The following is an 18,932-nucleotide window of genomic DNA, read 5'->3' as shown; positions in this document are numbered from 1 at the left end:
TCCAGGATAAGAGGACAGAAGCATATTGTAGAAAATTTGGTAAACTCACTAATTCTATCTTATGGACAAACTGGCAAGCGACGGCTGCAGCCTTAGCAATATTTCAATTGTAACTACTTCCCGGACATTTAAAAGAAATAAGCTAGTTATAGCATGAAACGTGATAAACAAAGAAATATGGAGTGCTACTTACTCTAGTGTTCAAAATGTAGAAATCAAAAAGTAGGTATGCCCTTTAGGCTTCGAACACTATTATTGTTGTTGTAGGGAAATTAGATATTAGTGGAGGCCTTTGCAATGATATGGCATTAGCTGGACAAACAATCTCACATGACCTTGAAAAAAGTGAGGGTGACAATCCCATTAAATTCTTGAAAAAAAATGAATAAAATAAAAACTAAGTACATGAATGGAAATTATCGTGCTAAATTTGAAAAAGAAATAAGAATAAAAATGCAGAAAATCTCCATTTATTAGGCCCTAATTTTGGAGAAGAGATGTTGGGAACCAATGCATTATGTTAAGAAAATGTCATGTGAGAAAAAACCTTATACAATTATAAGGAGCAGACAAAGAAGGCAATATGTGCTAAAAAATGTGAACCCCTATATCGTAGTAGCGATTAACATTCACAGGGTTTTTCCCTTATGCTTCCTTGACAATGTCTCTAATTGATATAAGTCCCTTTGAAAACACAAATTAGGCATAGCCATTGCAGTAGCAATACATTATTTTAAAGGCCAAAACAATGAAACTCTAGAAAACTTAAAGCAATGCCAAACAACAAAACGATTCATTGGGAAAAGGCTGTAAAGGATGAAACTGAGTAGAAGTAATCGCTTGCTTGTTTTAGGACAACATATGCAACCTCCAAAAAACTAAAACCGATGTCAAACAACAAAATGATTCAACGGGGAAAACCTGTAAAGGATAAAACAGAGTAGACGGAGTTGCTTACTTGCTTTGGATCAGCATCTACAACCTCTCTCTCTCTCTCTCTCTCATCCTTCAATTGAGATCCTTGGCTAGGGGTATAAACCGTTGGGGGCTTGGGAACACCGAGCCTATCACCCATAGGTCAAATGGAGGAAGAAAAATGAAGAAACATGAAAATAGTAGAGAGGAAGAAGAAGAAGGGGAAGAGAATGTGGAATTGTCATCTCAACATGGTGCTAAGTCTGGGCATGTATGTGTACATTTATTTATATCCAACTCTGGACATATGTGTGTGTGTTTTACGGGTGTTGGGGGAGGGGAGAGAGAGGAATCAATCACCTGCGTCTCCCATGTGTTGATATTGTTATTGATGGTCATCCTCACTCATGCTAAAGTCACTAAAGTTGCAATCTCTCTCTACTAACCCTCTCCATTCTCATCTCCCATTATCCCATTCCCAAGCCCATCCCTCTATTTGAAAAGGGAAAACTCATGTGAAATATAAAATTTTGTGGATTTGTGTATCTTGGTCATACTGCTTTTACCTACAGCTACTTGCATATCCATCATTTGAGTCTCCAACAATTATGTCAATATTATTTTCCATTATGTAGTTTCTATGAGAGCCGTTTTCTCTTTATTTGCAGGATTTCACTATTGGGTTTTGATGGCTAGTGAGAAATACAAGAGAGAAAGGTTCGCACTCCATGTTCGGAGAAAGATTTACCATCCGCAAATGGGCAACCAACTCAGAAGTAGGTCTTTTCCATCCAGCTGAAGGGGTTGAGATCCAGGGCAGAAAGGTGTGTGTTCCCTCTCCCACCCGGAGGAGTGCTAGTAGTATGGTATCAAAGGCATTGCTTCTGCCAACCGTGAGTGTGAGAACCCTTAGGTACATGCCAACTCTTTGACAAGAGGCCCTTTCAATAAATTGATGCTCCAGTATGGACTGCTAAATTTGATTGTCTAAGTTGTTCCATGGGCATCTATCATAGCCATGGCCAACATTGTTATAGTGTGTTAAAATCAAACATCCTGGAGACAATACGCCCGTACTAATCTTATTCCTCTTTAGCTTAAAAAACAAAGCCAAGCATTAGCCAAAATCATTAGACTTAGTTAGGATTACCACCTAGACAGAAATATGAAAGAAATTCCTTAATAAATAATTCTTACGTGGCTGTAAGAACAAGTTCAAAGGAGTCATCACATGCTTGATAGGGCTAGATGGGGATAGTTGCACTGGACATGAGGGCATATAAAGGACCTCGTGCGGAAGTTCCCCCACAACAAACATATTCAAAAGAGTCGTCACATTCTTGGCAGAGCTAGACGATGAATACTTGTGAGTACATAAAGTTTTCATGAATAGATTAATGGTTTGAAGATATTTTGTTTACTTGTACTTTAGTTGGAAAAATGAATGGTATAAGCATGTGAGTTTCACCTAGCTTGTCTATAAAAATAGCTACCATGTGGATATATACATAGCCTTATTGAAGGCACTTTGTGGGTGACCTTGTTTATGGCCTTTGTGTTGTAATGAGGTTGGATCTAAAGTTATAGATTATCCCTCAACTAGGGCTGTTCAATGAGTCGAGCTAACTCGAGTCGCTCGATAAACTTGGCCCAAACTCGACTCATTTATTAAACGAGTCGAGTTCGAGTTAAGAAATGAACTCGACAACCTAAAGGAGTTGAGCTCGAGTTAAGTGGGCTCGGCTCTGTTAAACTCAGTTAAGCTCGAGAAAAAAAATATATAAAATATGTCTTATAAAATTATCAAAAAAAAGTATATTGCTCAAATGGGTATATGTGTGACTAGTATGTGGGAGATTCCATGTTCAAGTCTATATGTTGCCTCTTCCTTTAAAAAATAAATTTTTTAATGAAATGTTTGGCTCGGTTCAAGCCAATCTTCGACTCGAGCTGAATCGAGCCAAGTTCGAGTTTTAAGAACTCAAGCGGAGTCGATCTCAAGCTAATTAAATCAAGCTCGAGTCGAGCTCCAGTTCATTTGAAGGCAAACAAGCCGAGTTTGAGCTGGATCAACTAGGCTCGAACTCGCTCACGAACAGCCCTACCCTCAACATTACAACACTACTTCATGAAAGTAAAGATGATTCACCAAAGTACATTAGTTTCATAGAGTAGACAAAAGAGCTATACTAGTTAGTGGCATAAAAAATTAAGCTTCAAAATAGGAGACAATGTCTCTCTTCAAGTTCCACCAACAAAGGGTGTGTTCTATTTTTGGTATGAATGGAAAGTTGAACTATATGGATATGTAGGTCATTTTGAGATTTTGGATCAAATGGGAGTGGTACGACCAGTGGAGCTTGTAGACCAAATGGAGTGGTTACTCTAAAACAAAGTGGTGCCTTTGACTAACATGCATGTTCACATCCCGAAAAATACTTTGGTTTCTAGAGTGCTTTAGAAAAATGATGTTTTATTTTGAAATGAGAGAGAAAGGGACTCGACCGTTGGTACAAGGATTGACCGTTACCGATGTCTTTACTTGGGATAATCAATCCAAGGGCTATGATTATTCTTGATGCATTTCATTTTTTCTTAAATATCTTTTCATTCTAAATGCAGTGTGGTGTTTGAGAAAATATTAAAGATTCGATGTTTCAAATTTTTGAGAAAGTTTTGAAGAATCTTTTCAGAATATAAAACATTTTGATATGAAAAATCTTTACAAATATCATTTGGAAACCTTTGAATGTCATTTTTTTTTAAGTCAATTTAGTGTTCTCCTAAGAATGTAAGTAGGTTTGAGATTTTTGTTCTAATTTGGTTACTATCTAGTAGAACTCCATCTCATCTTGCTTAAGTTCTTGTAAAGAAGTATTTGTGATCATTTGTGATTTTCACAAGTGAATGTAAATATATGAATACATTGACCCTACATGATTAGAAGCAAACTACTCATTCTTATCATAACATTTATCTAAAAGCATTCCTACCATCACATATATCTAAGTTTCTCATTTTCATATATACGTTTGTCATAAATAATTTTATGAAAAGAGAAAAATTATTGAAAATAGAATGAAGTTGTAGACTATCAAGCATGATTCTAATATTGGGTCATTACATGAGCTTTGGTCTTGGTAAAGTTAACAATTGAGGAACTAAAACTTTAGATTTTGGGAGGAAAATATTTGAAAGAATGAAAAATAAAAAAAGCTTTAATTCGAGAGGTATAGGGGGAAAGAGAAAGAAAAAGAGATTTGAAAATCATGAAATAAAATGTTTTGAAGAAAGAGAGAGATTTTAGAGGGAGAGAGAATTTAGAGAGAAAAGGAGAAGGTGACTACTTCCAAAGCCAACATAGTCTCCATCAAGGTGATCCAATCTCACCCTTTTTATTCATTTTAGTGATGGAACTGTTGGCAAAAGAGTAGATTTTGAGAATATAAGAGGTTCCATATGCATTTCAATGGTGGTAGGACATGAGTTGATCTCCCTAGGTGTTTTCTTTGCTAATGACATTCTCCTCTATTCATCAGCTATTAGATATTCTTTGTCATGTTTCAATTCGGTCCTTAGGGAGTTTGAAAAGAGAGCAAGTCTTGAAGTACACCCCTCTAAGCCGTTCATTATTGTGTTTCATGTGGAGTTTAACGTAATTGCCAATTTTGAGCAAATTTTAGGGTGGGGAAATGGTAAGTTGCTGATTGTTTACTTAGGATTTCATTACTTCAGTTGCTTGTTGGTGCAGTACTATGATCTGCTTAGGGGTAAAGGCTCGAAGAAACTTGCTTTGTGAAAAAGTAGACTGCTAGCATGTGCTGGAAGAACTAGTTTAATAAAGCATTTGTTAGAAAGTGTCATCAGGTATTGGATGACATTATAAACTCCCAAATTCCATTGTTGTTACTTTGCTTAGGCAATGTGCAGGTTTTTCTAGTGGACTTGGAAGGGGGAAAGAGGTTTCAAGCAGTTGGCACTTGGTATGTGGACCGACTGATGAAGGTGGAGTTGAATTAAATAACCTAGACATTTAATAAGACTCACATTCATTTGTTTGGTCTGAAAACATTTATATCTAATATCTTGTGGGCTTCTTTTGTAAAGGTCAAATATTTGCTAAGTGATTGTTTGTGGACTTGTAGAAGCACTTCCATATATTGTGGAATTGGAAGGGAGTTCTTTGGGGATGGCAAAAAGCTAGCCATTTAATCAATGGAAAATTGGAAATAACTACGATGTAAAGTGTTGGTTAGATTGTTGGGGCTAGGGACTGCTCTTTCCTTAACTGGTGCTAGAAGAAGTGTCTTGAACATTACATAAATTGAAATCTTGATGACATGATTATGAATTATTGTCATAGCCATATTGATCCCCCTGGTTCAGATGAATTAGGCAGTTGATTGACCATTCTCAGTTAAGTGTAACTGAAGATAAGCTTTGATGGGGTGACAGTGAGGTTGTGATGTTAAAAAGCATGAAAATTTATGATAGAATCAAAGATCGAATGCCAGTGGAGAATGGAGAAAGGCCATGTCGCTATTCATCATGTGAAATGGTGTGCATTTATAGCTCTAGAAGACAGATTGTTAACTCAAGAAAGGATGCAGCACTTTGGCATCTCTTTGGAGAGCAAGTGTTCGTTGTGTGAAAGGAAAGTGGAATCTACTGAACATGTCATCATGCTTGTGAGAGGGCCTTTGAAAGGAGATTTAATGTCAGCCTGTTGTCTTTTAGCTCTCTGCAATGAAAATTTTTGTGGTGGCAAAGGAGAAGAGATCCAAGGAGGAGATTGATAAGAAATTGTGGCAGGAATTTCAAATGTTGGTTGATAGTGTTGTTGGATGCAAAAACATAAGATGAAAGTGAGTCTTTGATTTAGATTGAGTATTCGGCCTGATCCTTGGCTTTTGTTTAGTTCAGTAGATGTAGTGCTTGAGGCTATATGTGTTAATCATGGAGATTTTTAGAAATTGTTGTGCAAGAAGCTCAAGAACCACGAGGAGCTTTGAATGGGAATGAATTATGCATAAAGTTTCTTAACATAGTCCATTGAAAATTTTATTGGTTTTGCACTTAACCAGTGCTGCCCTATATGCATGTTATTCTTATGGCAGCCTCTGTGAATTGCAGAAATCAAATTAAAAAGGAGAAAAATCAAGGAGGAAACCTGCATCTTGCAAAATTCTTACCTACTTTTTCAAAGTTTTTATTTTTTGCATCTTATTTTAACATGATCTTGCTTTAATTCTTGTGTCATCATGGAAAAAAGGAAAAAATCAGGTTTTGGTATTAATATGAGGTTGTGACTAGGATTTGATTATCCTAATCAGTTGAATGGAATCAAATGAAAGAGGAAGAAGAGGAATTAAAATATGTAACAAATGAAAATAACCTATTTCAGTGAAGGAACAATGGAAACTAATAAACAAAGCATGCAACAAAAGAAAAAGTGCCGAGAAATCTCCAAGGTGTTGCTAGAAGCCGTAAGCTAGAACAAATAAGGGTCCAAACACGAATACAACAAATAAACAGCTAAATAAGAGGACCAAAGTCAGACCAAGCCTACAATTTGTGGCCCTTAATTTGTCACCTTGATGATCGAAGTGAAGGTGCCTCATCTTGTCTTGATTATGAAATCTGTAGCTGAGCTCGCTACTATTGCGCCATCACTAGCATTGGAGCCATGGTGCATGAGCAATATCATTGGATTAAGAATTGGTGCATGACAAGCCTAGATTTGCGATGCATCAGCTACCCCATTCAATCCTGGAGCTTTTAACTACTAAGTCATAAATGCAATCTCCATTTGTCTAGATACATGGCGAATGTATGGACATGTACAATACATTTACATAAAATTAAAGCTTTCACGAAGCCAAGAATCAAACCAAAAACAACATGTTCATCAAATGTACTAAATTTGTCTTTTCAAGATTATGTGACCGTAATTAAATTCCTGAGCTGAGCATTTAGCCTACTTAGTAGCATTAAGTGAATAAGATAGGATCAAATTTGGTTTATAATTGTTAATGAATCAAATGTCTTTAATTATCCATCTGAATTCAGATTCATCTAGTTTTGGTTAACAGGACAAAGCCAATTGTTGAGCAAATTTGAATTTGGAATGGAGTCCAAAACTAAACCAAAGATCCAATGTGGTACTGTTTTAATAGGAGTTGGATTCAGCCAAAGAATTGCATTTGGATGAAATCCTTAAAAAATTGGTTTTGTGAAAGTCAAGTTTTACGAAAACGTAGTTAAAAACATGGATTTTAAAGGATGTTTGGGTGACAAAACAATAAAATTGGAGAGGGCAAAAATTATTTTTGCCTCCTCTTATAGGTTCTTTATGAAAACCAAGTTTCATTAAATCGCGTTTTGGCAAAACCTAATTTTGATATAATCTATATAGACTTTAAATGGCATTTTAAAGGTAAAATCAGGTTTTGCATCAGAGCCTGGGTTTTGGGCCGTCACCAGGCCCTCCAAGTCCATGAAATCGAAGGACTAAGTAGGATCCAGAAAAGGCTAAGATCCGACCGGTCTATATCTGATTATGTTCTCCACACGGACCGTACCGAAGGGAAACCGGTTCCCAGGTGCAGAAAAGGCGGCGTGAGCGTGGAAAGCCGAAGAGAAGTGCGCAGAGGGGAAAGTGGAAAATGGCCGCCATGGATTTCCAGGTGGTGGTACTCGCCGGAGGCAACTCAAAGGAGCTCGCCCCTCTCGTCTCCAAGGTATGCTGGACCTTTTTCTTCGCTTGCTTTACTTTTCCTTTTGGCGACCGGAGTTCGACTAGTAGCTAAACCTAGACAATGAAGCCTGGGTCTTGTGTATTCCTCATTCTATCTCTACTCTTTCTATCTGATCTTCAGTGCGATTGGTGATTCAGGATGTCCCGGACGCTTTGCTGCCCGTCGCTAATCGGCCGGTTCTCTCCTTCGTCCTCGAGCTATTAGAAGCAAGCAATCTGAAGGATCTCATTGTGGTTCGAACGGTTTTTCCTTACCTCCTTTTCGTCTAAAATTGTTTATCCCATTGGGTTGTTGTATAATTGCTTTGCCTCTAGGGTTGGTGGTATTACGGATGATTTCATTTGTCTCCTTTTGTTTGATTCTCTATTGAAGTCTCATCTGTTTTCGATTTTCTTGTTATGATTTTGTTTAAGTTATGAGGATTCATATTGTTAAAAGTTTTGTTAGTTAAATCTTTGTCTTATTTTCAGACCGTATGTTCTTTACGACCCTTTTCCTAAACAAATGGTTGGGTGGAGAACGTTTTTTATTGGCGTTTCTCCTTTTCTTTCCTTTTCCTTTTTAAGTTTTGAGTTCATCTTTTTTGTTGATCATTGACTTCCAGTTCTTTGTTTAGTTAAATTGTGTCAGTGGTCTTTGTCTAGCTGTCATACTTGATTGAAGAGTATGTTCTTCCTAATTTGTTGAACTAGGAGATAGGGGGACTCTTATATGTTTTTCGTCGCCTGATTCTTGTTTAGGTGGTGGAGGGAAAGGATGCTGCTCTTAAGGTGGGAGGATGGATATCAGGCGCCTATGCTGATCGCCTTAATGTCGAGGTTTAGCTTGCAGAACAGTAATTTGCTATTTGATTCTTTCTGTCTGCATCAGTTGATTTAGGGTGTGGTGTGTTCATGTCATTAATGGGCAATATATTGGTGTTTGGAATTTCATTTTTGGGATCGAGTTAATTAGAGGCCATCTTTAGTTCTCTTATTTTTCTGATGATACAAGTGTCTTCTTTAAATATGGTCAACAGTAGAGTATGTCACATGGGTGTGTGTGCATATGTTTCTATATATAGAACAACAAATAAGATTTTACACAAGTCCAACACATATATTCATTCTATATATTCACAAAATATTTTTAATAAACAAAAAAAAAACCAAAAGAGAACAAAAAAAGTACCAACACATTCATTTTGCCATGTCCTGCACCTGAACTGATGTTTAGCAATGTTGACACGGGTGTGGCACAGGTAATAGCTATTTTCCAACTAAATTCCTCTACGTTGCAATGCCAATGTATTCTGTTGCTATTTTTTTCCCACTGTCACAAATATCACTTCTTAATTGAAAAAGACACGTTAAATATGCGAAAATAAGTCAGCTGTATGAAACGGCAATAAGACATGTGGAATGAGGGAGAGCTGTGGGAATTAAAATAAAAAATGAAACAAAAAGGTGCTAGGTTCTTCTAAAATGCCCAAGCCTCGTATTGTACGATAAGGGGTGTGTCCACCATATCGTATGATACTGCAGTTGTATCATCCAATACAGCCGATACACCACGGATACACTTAAGAAAAGTGTATTGATGGTGTATTATATAGGTTTTTTTGGTGCGGGCCTCTATCGTACGAAAGAAATAACACCGGGATGAACATCTCTTATTTCTTTTCATGTACTCCTTTTTTGGAGATACAGGCTTCATGACACCTGATTTTAAATGGGATCAACCAATCAGATGCAAAAGCTAACTAGTTTACATCTCTTTTATCTATGTTTTGAAAAGTATTTGGTTCATTCTAGATTGGGCTAGGCAGGAGTTGGTGCATTAGGTGGCCTTGCACCTCTTCCCACCCCCTCCATCCCCAAAAGACAAGGAAACCAATAAAATGCAAATATTAATGTTAAAATTGATAGGGACACTGAAGCATTTGTCAAGGAGTTTTGTGCTGCTAGGCTTGTAAACAGAGGCCGGTGCTGCTGACTGCACCTTCTCTTTTCTCTCTCTTTTTGTTCCCTTTTTTTTCTTTCCCCATCTTTTTTGGGTTCCTTTTTTCCTCCTCCCTCTCTCCTCCCCCTTTTTCCCCCTCTTATTCCCGCTCTCTTCCCTTTTTCCGTCTTTCATTCTTTCTCTCTCTTTTAAGGGAGAGAGTCCTTTTCAAAGAATAAAAAACTTGAAGTCATTTTTAAATGACATCAAGTTTTGTTGGTCTACATTTAAAATTTTTTAATAAAGGTTACATGCCTGTCATCCTTTTAAAGGAGAATTGACTATCCTCCTTTAAGGAGGACGACCAGGCCTCTCATCCTTTATTTATTTTGTTTAATAAAATTTTGAATTCTGTATGAGATTAATGTAAGCTTGATAAAAAACTAAAAAAATAGACAATATATATATATATATATATATATATATATATATATATATGCCTTCACAGCACCCGCGCCCACTTGGAACTTGCTGCATCCCACACCCCCAGCCTCACACAATTATCTGCTGGAAAGTAGCTATTTGCAAATATATTGTTTATAAGTTGGATTAGATTTTAAAGTTTTCATGATTAATGTCCAGTCTGTTTTCTGAAGGAGCGTGCGCTTTGGCCACCAAACTTACCTATGTATCTAATAATTGGTCAAATTGGGTCTTGCTCTCTTGGGCGAGCCCTGTAGTTTGATTATTTTAATTTGTTCAGGAAATAAACTTAGTATTCTTCATGCTATGGTAGTGATAAAGTAAGAGTTTGGTTATTAGTACTGTCTAACCTTATGCACCAAAATATAAGAGGAAAAAGCTGAAATGTTATGGCCAATGGGCGCTTGTATAACAAATTCAAAAGCATAAGAGTTTCTTAATGTTTATAATCTTTGTGTAACCCCTTACTTTTATTTTCGAAGAAAAACAAAAGGGACCTAGGAAGTTATGACATAAATCAGCCTGTCAGTCCATGAATTTGTCCACTGCATTTGACATTCTTAATCTTACATGTATGAGTCCAAGTATCCTCCAAGCATGTCATAAATTGCAGCATGCTCTTATTAATCAAAGACAAAACCAAGAAACGTTTTAGCTAATATTGAAAGTAAGACATTTCAGAAACTGAATGATCAAACTAATACTGAACATTTTGCTTCAATATACTAGGTTCAGAACCAGAAATTTCTTGAAGAATTGATTTTTCTAATGTGTTGGGTAGTGAATGCAAAAACATAATTCATGATCCACCTGGACTTTGGAGAAATAAACCTCAGAGCAAGCAGTGGTGTACATCAAGTGTGCTGTGTTTTTGTACAAAGGAAGCATCAAATGACACATCGAATTCACTTATCCAAAAAAGGAAAAAAAAAAAAAGCTTCCTATGGTAGAGAAACTGGCAATGGGTCCAATAGTGGTATTCTGCCACCATCCAACTCCTTTTCTGCCCTCTTTGCCACCACCACCACTGCTTTTCTTTAGGAAGGTAAAGAGTGGTGCATGCTGGTGCCTCCCTTCACTTGCAGAATGCCAATCTTGTTGGCATCAGTGCTGGAGGTGACTAGAAACCCCTAGCCAAGTCTGCCTTGACTATTGACCGAAATGGAAGATCTGGACCATCAAGAAACAAAAATTAAGGCAATGTCAAATTGGCGACCAAAGTCATGTGAGGGAATGGCAATAGCTAAGGGCAGCTAGTGGTTGTGAGGGATAAAGTAGCTCCAACTGGAAGAAGAAGAAGCGGTAATGGAGAAGAGGGGGTGACTATTGATTTTGGACAAGAAAAAGCTTTCTTTTCTGATTTTCTTCACCCTTTTTCTTGTATAGAAGTAGAAGAAAATATTGGATTTTGTGCTTTTTTGTTTGATTCACCTTATGGGCTCACTCATTTTTCTGGATTGCTCATCCTGAAGTAGACAAAATCCAGGCAATCAAAGTTGCCGTTAGAGCAAGGTTGCATGCTGAAACCACAAGCCGAACTTTATTGTGAAACCATTATGACAAATTTCATTCTTGCTTATTAACGTGGAAGTTTGTTTTTTCTGTGAAAATCTTAAAAGTTTTAAAAATAAAAAATAAAAAGAAGTTATAAAAGATTTTGAACTTTGTACTAATTCTCTTAAAAAAGCATTGATAAAAGACTGAAAATAGTTATCGAAATGTTAAAAGAAGCCTAAAAAAATTAAAATGTATTAAAAACATTTTTTCCCAAAAATATGAAAAATCAAATGATTTTTTTTCCAAAATATAATTTTTTATATGTTTTGCTTTTTTTTCTGTTTATTCAAGTCTATTTCTTGATAATGTGAGAAGCATGGTTTTCATAAAGCATTATACCAGGAAGGGTATTGAGCCCCTTGTGTCTTCAACACCACATCAAGAAATGGACTTGTGACGACATGATGCATGGGTATCTGCCACCCACACCAACATCAAAGAGAGAAACCATAGTGCACATCCCACTGCATAATTTCTAAACACTGCTTTATGTTCTTGGTGGTGACTTTTCGTTTGCATTTCGTGCTTTTGATCAAGAAAATATGTTTTTCAAAACATGCTGCCCAAGATTCAAATAATCACTAAGTTTACATTTTTGGAACTTTGGACTGGAACGTGCATTCTGGTTTCTATCTCTAAGATGGGTAACCACACATAGTTTCACAAAAGGTATCAGACATGGCTGTCAGAAACACAATATTAATGGGCTCAGCACCCTCTATGATGGACAATTTTACGAAAACCATGCCCTTCAAATGAAAATGTGCTCCCATACATAGAAGGAAGAGATCATATCGCTTGCCTAAAAGTAGTTATCCACACATGTAGGTCATTCAAGTCTTCCCTCACCAAATCTGTTTCTCATCTCCCACGTTCTATATTTGCAGCTCTATCAAGTCCTCCACAGTAGATGGTCTATTTGAAATTTAGGAATATAGTATCTTTAGTACTTTTTGTACCACTGCAAGGATAGTTACACAAAGTAATTGGATTAGTTGGTTCATGATTCATCTATGAATAGGTAGCCTAGTGAAGCATACATGATTGTGATTTCTATGCTCACGTTTGCATATCATGCCTTTATTCCATAGCCACAAATATTGTTCTCGGGTTTTTATCAGCGAGGTTTTTCTCAGGTATTTGTCGGCAAAGTTGTTTTTTTTTTGTGGGGAATCTTGAAAAGATCTTGGAGTTTTTTTAAAAAATAAAAATTCAAATTGTTAGGTAAAAAATACAAGAAATGAAAAACTAATAAGTATTGTATTGCATTTAGGAAGTCAGGTTAAATATCTAAAACAAGAGGAAATAAAACAATGAAACAAAAGTTGAAAAAATAAAAGCAGAAAATGAAATAAAAAATGAAAAAATCGCGATAAATTCAATATATTGTGATATTTTCCCATTTTTATCATTTTCTTTGTTTTTTGTTAATAGTGCGATATTTTCGAAAATATTGCGATACTTGTGGCTATGATTTATTCAATGTTTGTGCTCTTGTCAGTTTTATGAATGTGTAGATTTCTACAAAAATGATTAGGTACTTCTCTGACTGTGCTTGTGATTGCTGACACAATAGTAATGCTGAAATGTGTTTATGCAGGTAGCAGCAGTTGCTGAGGATGTTGGAACTGCAGGTGCCCTACGGGCTGTAGCTCATCGCCTTACTGCAAGTGATATTATGGTCAGGAAATATTACTTTAGCTGCTGGTCTTCAGATGCAGCCATTGTTAAATCCTTGTATTCTCTGTTACCTACTTTTAGCTTTTATTTTGCTTCTCCGTGAACCCTGTAGGTTGTGAGTGGTGATCTTGTTTCTGACGTGCCACCTGGAGCAGTTGCTGCTGCTCATAGGAGACAGGATGCTGTAGTAACTGCACTTCTTTGTTCACCTCCTGCTATTGGAACTTCAGAAACTGGTTCCTCAGGGGGAAAGGACAAGGCCAAGAAAAGAGGATCCTACAGCGTTATTGGACTGGACTGTACAAGACAATTTTTGCTATTTTTAGCATCAGGTCTGCTTAATACTAGTACCTTATTGCCTTTTTCCATTATGGCTTTCTTCCAACAGTTCCGATATTGCAGGAACTGAGGTTGAGAAGGATGTCCGAGTTCGAAAGACTATACTTCGAGCTGCAGGACAGGTAATGAAAGTCCTGTATAACAATAATTATCTTGGATATTCTGGTTACTTTCCGAAGAATCATTTGTTGTCAAGTCTTGCTCATCAAAGTTAGTTCTCAAAATCTGTTGGATGCAGAAGTTACATTTGCAAGTTACTGCTCACTAATTGCTTCTGTTTCTCACAGTTGGAGTTACGGTCTGACCTTATGGATGCTCATTTATATACATTTAAGCGGTATAATTCTTTCTGTTGTGCAGACCTTAATCTTTTTTAATGTTTTTCGTTAATATGGTGCTTTATTTTGTTGCCAGAGTTGTTCTGCAAGAGGTTTTGGATCAAAACCCTACTTTTCACAGCATAAAGCAGGATGTGTTGCCATACCTTGTGAAAACTCAGTTGGTTAGTATGTCATTTATGATTAGGTTTTGACCCCTTTCTTTTCCCTTTAAATGCTTGTTAATGTTTACATGCTTACCCAACATACACTTATAATGAGATTACCATTATAAACACTCTGCAGAATTCAGAATTACTATCCAATCAGAGAGCCCAGACTGAAGAAACTTCTAATGAGAAACTCACTGCTCAGAACAGCCGATCATGGCTGTATGAGCACCTAGGTATCATTACTCCTGGCATCAGTGAGGGGCCACAATCTGGTTCTAATGACTCTGGAGGTAGTCCAAAAAAAATACATAAATGTTGTGCTTATATTGCTGGCAAGAACAAGTATTGTGCCCGTTTAAATTCTATTCAAGCTTTCAGTGATATCAATAGAGATGTAAGAACAAGTTATCTGCTCCTCTATATCATCTATTTCTTTGCTGGATTTGCCCCAACATTTCTTTTTCTCTGCCCCCTTTTTCCTCAGTGGTGCCAATGTTTCTTGTCCAATGCAGGTTATAGGGGAGGTAAACCACCTTTTAGGATACTCTTTTTCTGACCATGGCAATCTAATCCATCCTTCGGCTGAGCTTGGATCAAAAACCACGGTGCAACCCCTGTTCTGCAACTCCATATTTGATCTTCTTCCTGGAGAATATATTTTGCTTAAAAAAGCTTGTTTCTCCATGTGAATTCTAATGCTTTTATGTCAGATTGGAAATCAATGCATGCTTGGAGAAGGTTCCAAACTGGGCGATAAGTGCAGTGTCAAGCGATCCGTCATTGGTCGCCATTGCAGGATTGGTTCTGGTGTAAAGGTATGATTTCATACTGAGCACTGTCTCCTTGAGTTGTTAGTAACTCTGAATTTGCTAAAGACAAGGCTTTCTGTAGATTGTCAATTCGGTTGTTATGGACCATGTTACCATAGAAGATGGGTGTCTGGTTCAAGGTTCTGTTGTTTGCAGCAATGTGCAGCTTCAAGAGCGTGCTTCTTTAAAAGATTGCCAGGTAAATTTGTTCTCGTCACTGATATGCATATATACTCTTTAACTGCCAGATCTCAATTGGCGGCTCATTCATGATTGGTCTCTCTCCCTCTCTCCAGGTCGGTGCGGGTTATGTTGTTACAGGAGGCAGTGAGCACCGGTCTGAGTTGATCGCTCGCAAGTAGAAATGGTTATGGGCTTTTCTGGATTGAGTTTGGTCTCACCTTCAAGTCCTAGCAGAGATTGGAAGCATCTTTTTATCTTATAAATGTTGTGGTTGTGAGAGTTATCTCCCTTTTGCTAAGATTTTCCGGTTGTTGGGAGGAGGCAGGTGATTTTTGTATAGTAGTTTTGCCGCAATTTTTTCGAGTTTTAGCTGGGAACTTTTTCTTTTTTGAGTTCCTATGTGCGGAGAATTCATACATGTACATTATTTGTTCTGTTAGAGAGAGTCAGAGAGAGAATAAAATTACTCACAGGTGGACGGGAAAGGATGACTCGATGGATTTTTGAACAATCGACTTGCCAGTTCCTTAGTAGTTGCGTTAAGGGCCCTTCCAAAGGGTTCGGCTGTAGAAAAAATTACATAAAGCCGCTCGATGTTTGAGCAATTCACAAACAGCTTTGTTCTTTCAAGAAATCACCGCTTGACTTTCCAATTTAGCTCTCCAAAGACCTGTCGTAGAACGGAAAACGTTGATTTTTTTTTCAAAAGCTAAAGTTACCCACTCTCTCTCTCTCTCCAGTCGCCCTCTCTCTCCAGTCGCCAGCAATGGCTCGCTATCCTTAACCGGATAGCATAGTTGGCAAACTCGGCGATTGGTCTTGGAAATCACTTGAGTCAGGTTGGGATCGTTTACTTATTGGTCATGGGTTAGGACCCAAAGGATTTACATCAAGACTTGGTTGACTCGGTCGAGAATCAGTTGACTCGACCAAGTCAGGTATAATTTGAATTTTGGTTATATAAAACTAAATGATAAAAATTGATTTTGATTCACTTTTTTCTTCTTCTTGAATTAGTATGGAAAGACCAAAGGAAAGAGGAGGAGGTTGAATCAGTTGGTTATATATATCTTTTTGTGATGATGAAGGGTGGAGCATTTGTTGGAGGATTTTATCTTTTCGGTGACCCTTAAGCTCAAAACCCAAAACCAGTCTTGCTCTTAATCTCTCCCGAAGGTGGTCGGTCAAGCCATCAATGACCTCCCAACACTGGAGAGAACATATTTTTTTACACATTAATAATTTCACAATGTCATTAAGCATTGAGTAGTTTTTTTTACACAGTAATGATTTTACAATGTCATTAAGTATTGAGTAGTCAATTAAGTCATTTGAAAAAGAAATAGAAAGGAAGAGACAGCTAGAATATGGTAACTGGGTTGCATGTCGATAGTGTGATCTTAATACTTAATCCAATCGAGTCTTTGACCGGCTGGCCCGATTGGCTGCTGATCAGAGTCGGGTTCCCAAGTTTACCAACCATGCCAAAGAGATTGAGACATGGATCCGGTCGAACTGAACCCTCGTTGCACAGCAAAATAGACTTTTCTGGAAACTATCAAAATAACTGCCGGCGTCATGATTTTTTCCTTTTTTATGTTTCGAGAAATATAGATTGGGGGTTTTTCATTTCTCATGCATCTTCTTAGGGATCCTCTTAGGGCCCATCCATTTGATGCACAGGAAAGATCCTGAGTTGACGGGCGACGCCCTACGACGAAACAAACGTCGTAAAATTTCACTCGAGGATCGAGTGAAATTTCACGCAAAAAAAAGTCGGCCCTGCCAGGGCCGACTTTTTTCGGGTGAAAGTTCACCGGTCGTTGCCCTTGGCGACGAGTGAAATTGGAGAAGGGAGAAGAGGGGGAAGGGAGAAGCGGAGGGGAGAAGAGGGAGAAGGGGGAAGCGACGACGGGTAAGGGAGAAGAAGAGGGGGAAGGGGGAAGCGACGACGGGTAAGGGAGAAGAGGGGGAATGGGAGGACGCAGAGGGGGAAGGGAGAAGCGGAGGGGAGAAGAGGGGTAAGGGGGAAGCGGAGGGGGAAGGGAGAAGAGGGGAGAGGGGGAAGGGGGAAGTGAGAAGAAGGGGAAGGGACAAGCCGAGGGGGAAGGTAGAAGCGGAGGGGAGAAGAGGGGGAAGGGAGAAGAGGAGGAAGGGAGAAGCAGAGGGGAAAGGGAAGACCGTGATCTCTGGGAGCCATGGCCGTTGTAGAGAACGCCAGCGTGGATTTGGGGCGTTGGATTGTCGTTGGCTGGCCGTGGTGACGAAGTATTTTTTTTTATTTCAACGGTCACTTACGCGTTTGATGGTAAAGAAGAATTTAACGTGATAAATTTATCATCGTAAAATTTTAAAAAAAAAAATAAAATTTAACCCTCTTTGGATTTGAGGTCATGTTTGATTGCAAGTAAGTTTTTTGCGAGGTAAAATTAACTGTGTTTGATGCATATGATAAAAAATATGAAAGATTTTTTTCCTGACCGTTAGAATTAGTTGTTACATAAAACCCATGATAACTCAAACATTCCTTTCAACATACCTCGTTGAAAGACAGCGAGAGAGGAGATGCAGCGAGAGAGCGACCAGCGTTGCGGGTGAAATTCTCCGCGGTAAAAAGTCAGACCTCAGGAGGCGGACTTTTTTGCGGTTTAATTTTACCCTCGCCCTACACATTTTTCGGGTGAAAGTTTTCGACGTTTGATTCACAAACTGTTCATCGGACTAAATTTTCCTCAGCCGTACGAATTTCACTCGGTGCACAGGATTTTTCCTGTGCATCAAATGGGCCCTTAAAAAGTCTCTCCTTCGTAAACTTCCCTGCAATCAAATAGGACATCAAATCGAAAGAAGGTTAAATTTCATCCCGTATTTTTTTTTAGAAAAATTTATCGTGCTAAATTGACCACGTTAAATTCTTCATTGCCATCAAACGAGCCCTAAAGGATAGGTTTAGGCGGATTGGTCAGAAAAATGTACAGATTTCAACTATTGTTAGCATTGTATCTACAGTCATGTTCTAGCATGAAGATTTGGATTTTTTTGCTGAAAAACTGATAATTTCTCTGTCTTCCCATTTTGGCAGTTTCAACACCACAAAGTTCTATTTTATTTTTTTGGAAGTTAGATGGGGTTTTCAACAAATATGTCTTAAATCATATCTGGGAATGATTATGTGTTTCAACGGACAAGAAAGCAGTTAATTTGGAAATAAGCGTCCCTTTTTTATTTCCTTTGTTGTGAATGTTTTCGGCTTCTTTTTTTCTTTCTGTTTGAACAAGTTTTTTGTCGTGTTTTTCACGATGTCTACGTCGTTATTTTTTTTTTTTTTAGCAATCCTCCACGCAACCACAGAAGCGGCACTTAAAGAGTTTAGGTGCAAAGTCAGGTGGTAATTTGTTGAAAAGTGGAACGGTAATGTGTGGCACCGCTGAAACTTTGACCCTCTTGATGGAATTTTTTTCATATTGATATCAAACAGAATTATTAATGCCATAAGATATCAAACACGTATGACCACAGGTCTATGGGTAGACTTTAAAATGTGATTACTACCGTATTTGGTTTTTTAGTTGTTTCTTTTAGAGAGAAATCCTTTTCTTTTTTTTTAAAAAAAAAAGAAGTTTATCGATCAACATAGTCTGGTGATTAAGGCCTCGATCTGAGGCTGAAATCTCTAATATGAAGGACTAAACTCGCCAAAATATGCCTACGTGAATTTGAGGCTCTTCGTTTTGATCTGTATTAGTGATATCTATAAATCTTCCAAACTCACGCATTAAGTACACGGTCGTTTCTGCA

General features: G+C 37.8%; 1 protein-coding gene across 1 annotated transcript; it reads left to right on the top strand.

The window, feature by feature from the left end:
- The first annotated feature begins 7,474 nt into the window (after positions 1–7,474).
- Positions 7,475–15,606, top strand: LOC116259820 (uncharacterized). The gene is made up of 13 exons (XM_031637759.2): positions 7,475–7,655; positions 7,811–7,906; positions 8,414–8,491; positions 13,234–13,314; positions 13,426–13,645; positions 13,716–13,774; positions 13,940–13,989; positions 14,067–14,154; positions 14,276–14,536; positions 14,655–14,747; positions 14,853–14,957; positions 15,034–15,150; positions 15,248–15,606. Exons 1-13 carry the CDS (start codon positions 7,581–7,583, stop codon positions 15,311–15,313), a joined length of 1,389 nt encoding a protein of 462 aa, XP_031493619.1. The 5' UTR covers positions 7,475–7,580; the 3' UTR covers positions 15,314–15,606.
- The last annotated feature ends 3,326 nt before the right edge of the window (positions 15,607–18,932 follow it).

This window comes from Nymphaea colorata, chromosome 9 (assembly GCF_008831285.2).
Source record: "Nymphaea colorata isolate Beijing-Zhang1983 chromosome 9, ASM883128v2, whole genome shotgun sequence".
NCBI classification, from domain to species: Eukaryota; Viridiplantae; Streptophyta; class Magnoliopsida; order Nymphaeales; family Nymphaeaceae; genus Nymphaea; species Nymphaea colorata.
This window is presented reverse-complemented; position numbering and strand designations above follow the sequence as displayed.

Excerpts from the sequence above, each read along its gene's own strand:
- LOC116259820 (XM_031637759.2), top strand. The coding sequence starts at position 7,581 with ATGGCCGCCATGGATTTCCAGGTGGTGGTACTCGCCGGAGGCAACTCA. Across the intron at positions 14,958-15,033 it reads GGATTGGTTCTGGTGTAAAG|ATTGTCAATTCGGTTGTTAT; the intron begins GTATGATTTCAT and ends GGCTTTCTGTAG. Across the intron at positions 15,151-15,247 it reads CTTCTTTAAAAGATTGCCAG|GTCGGTGCGGGTTATGTTGT; the intron begins GTAAATTTGTTC and ends CCCTCTCTCCAG.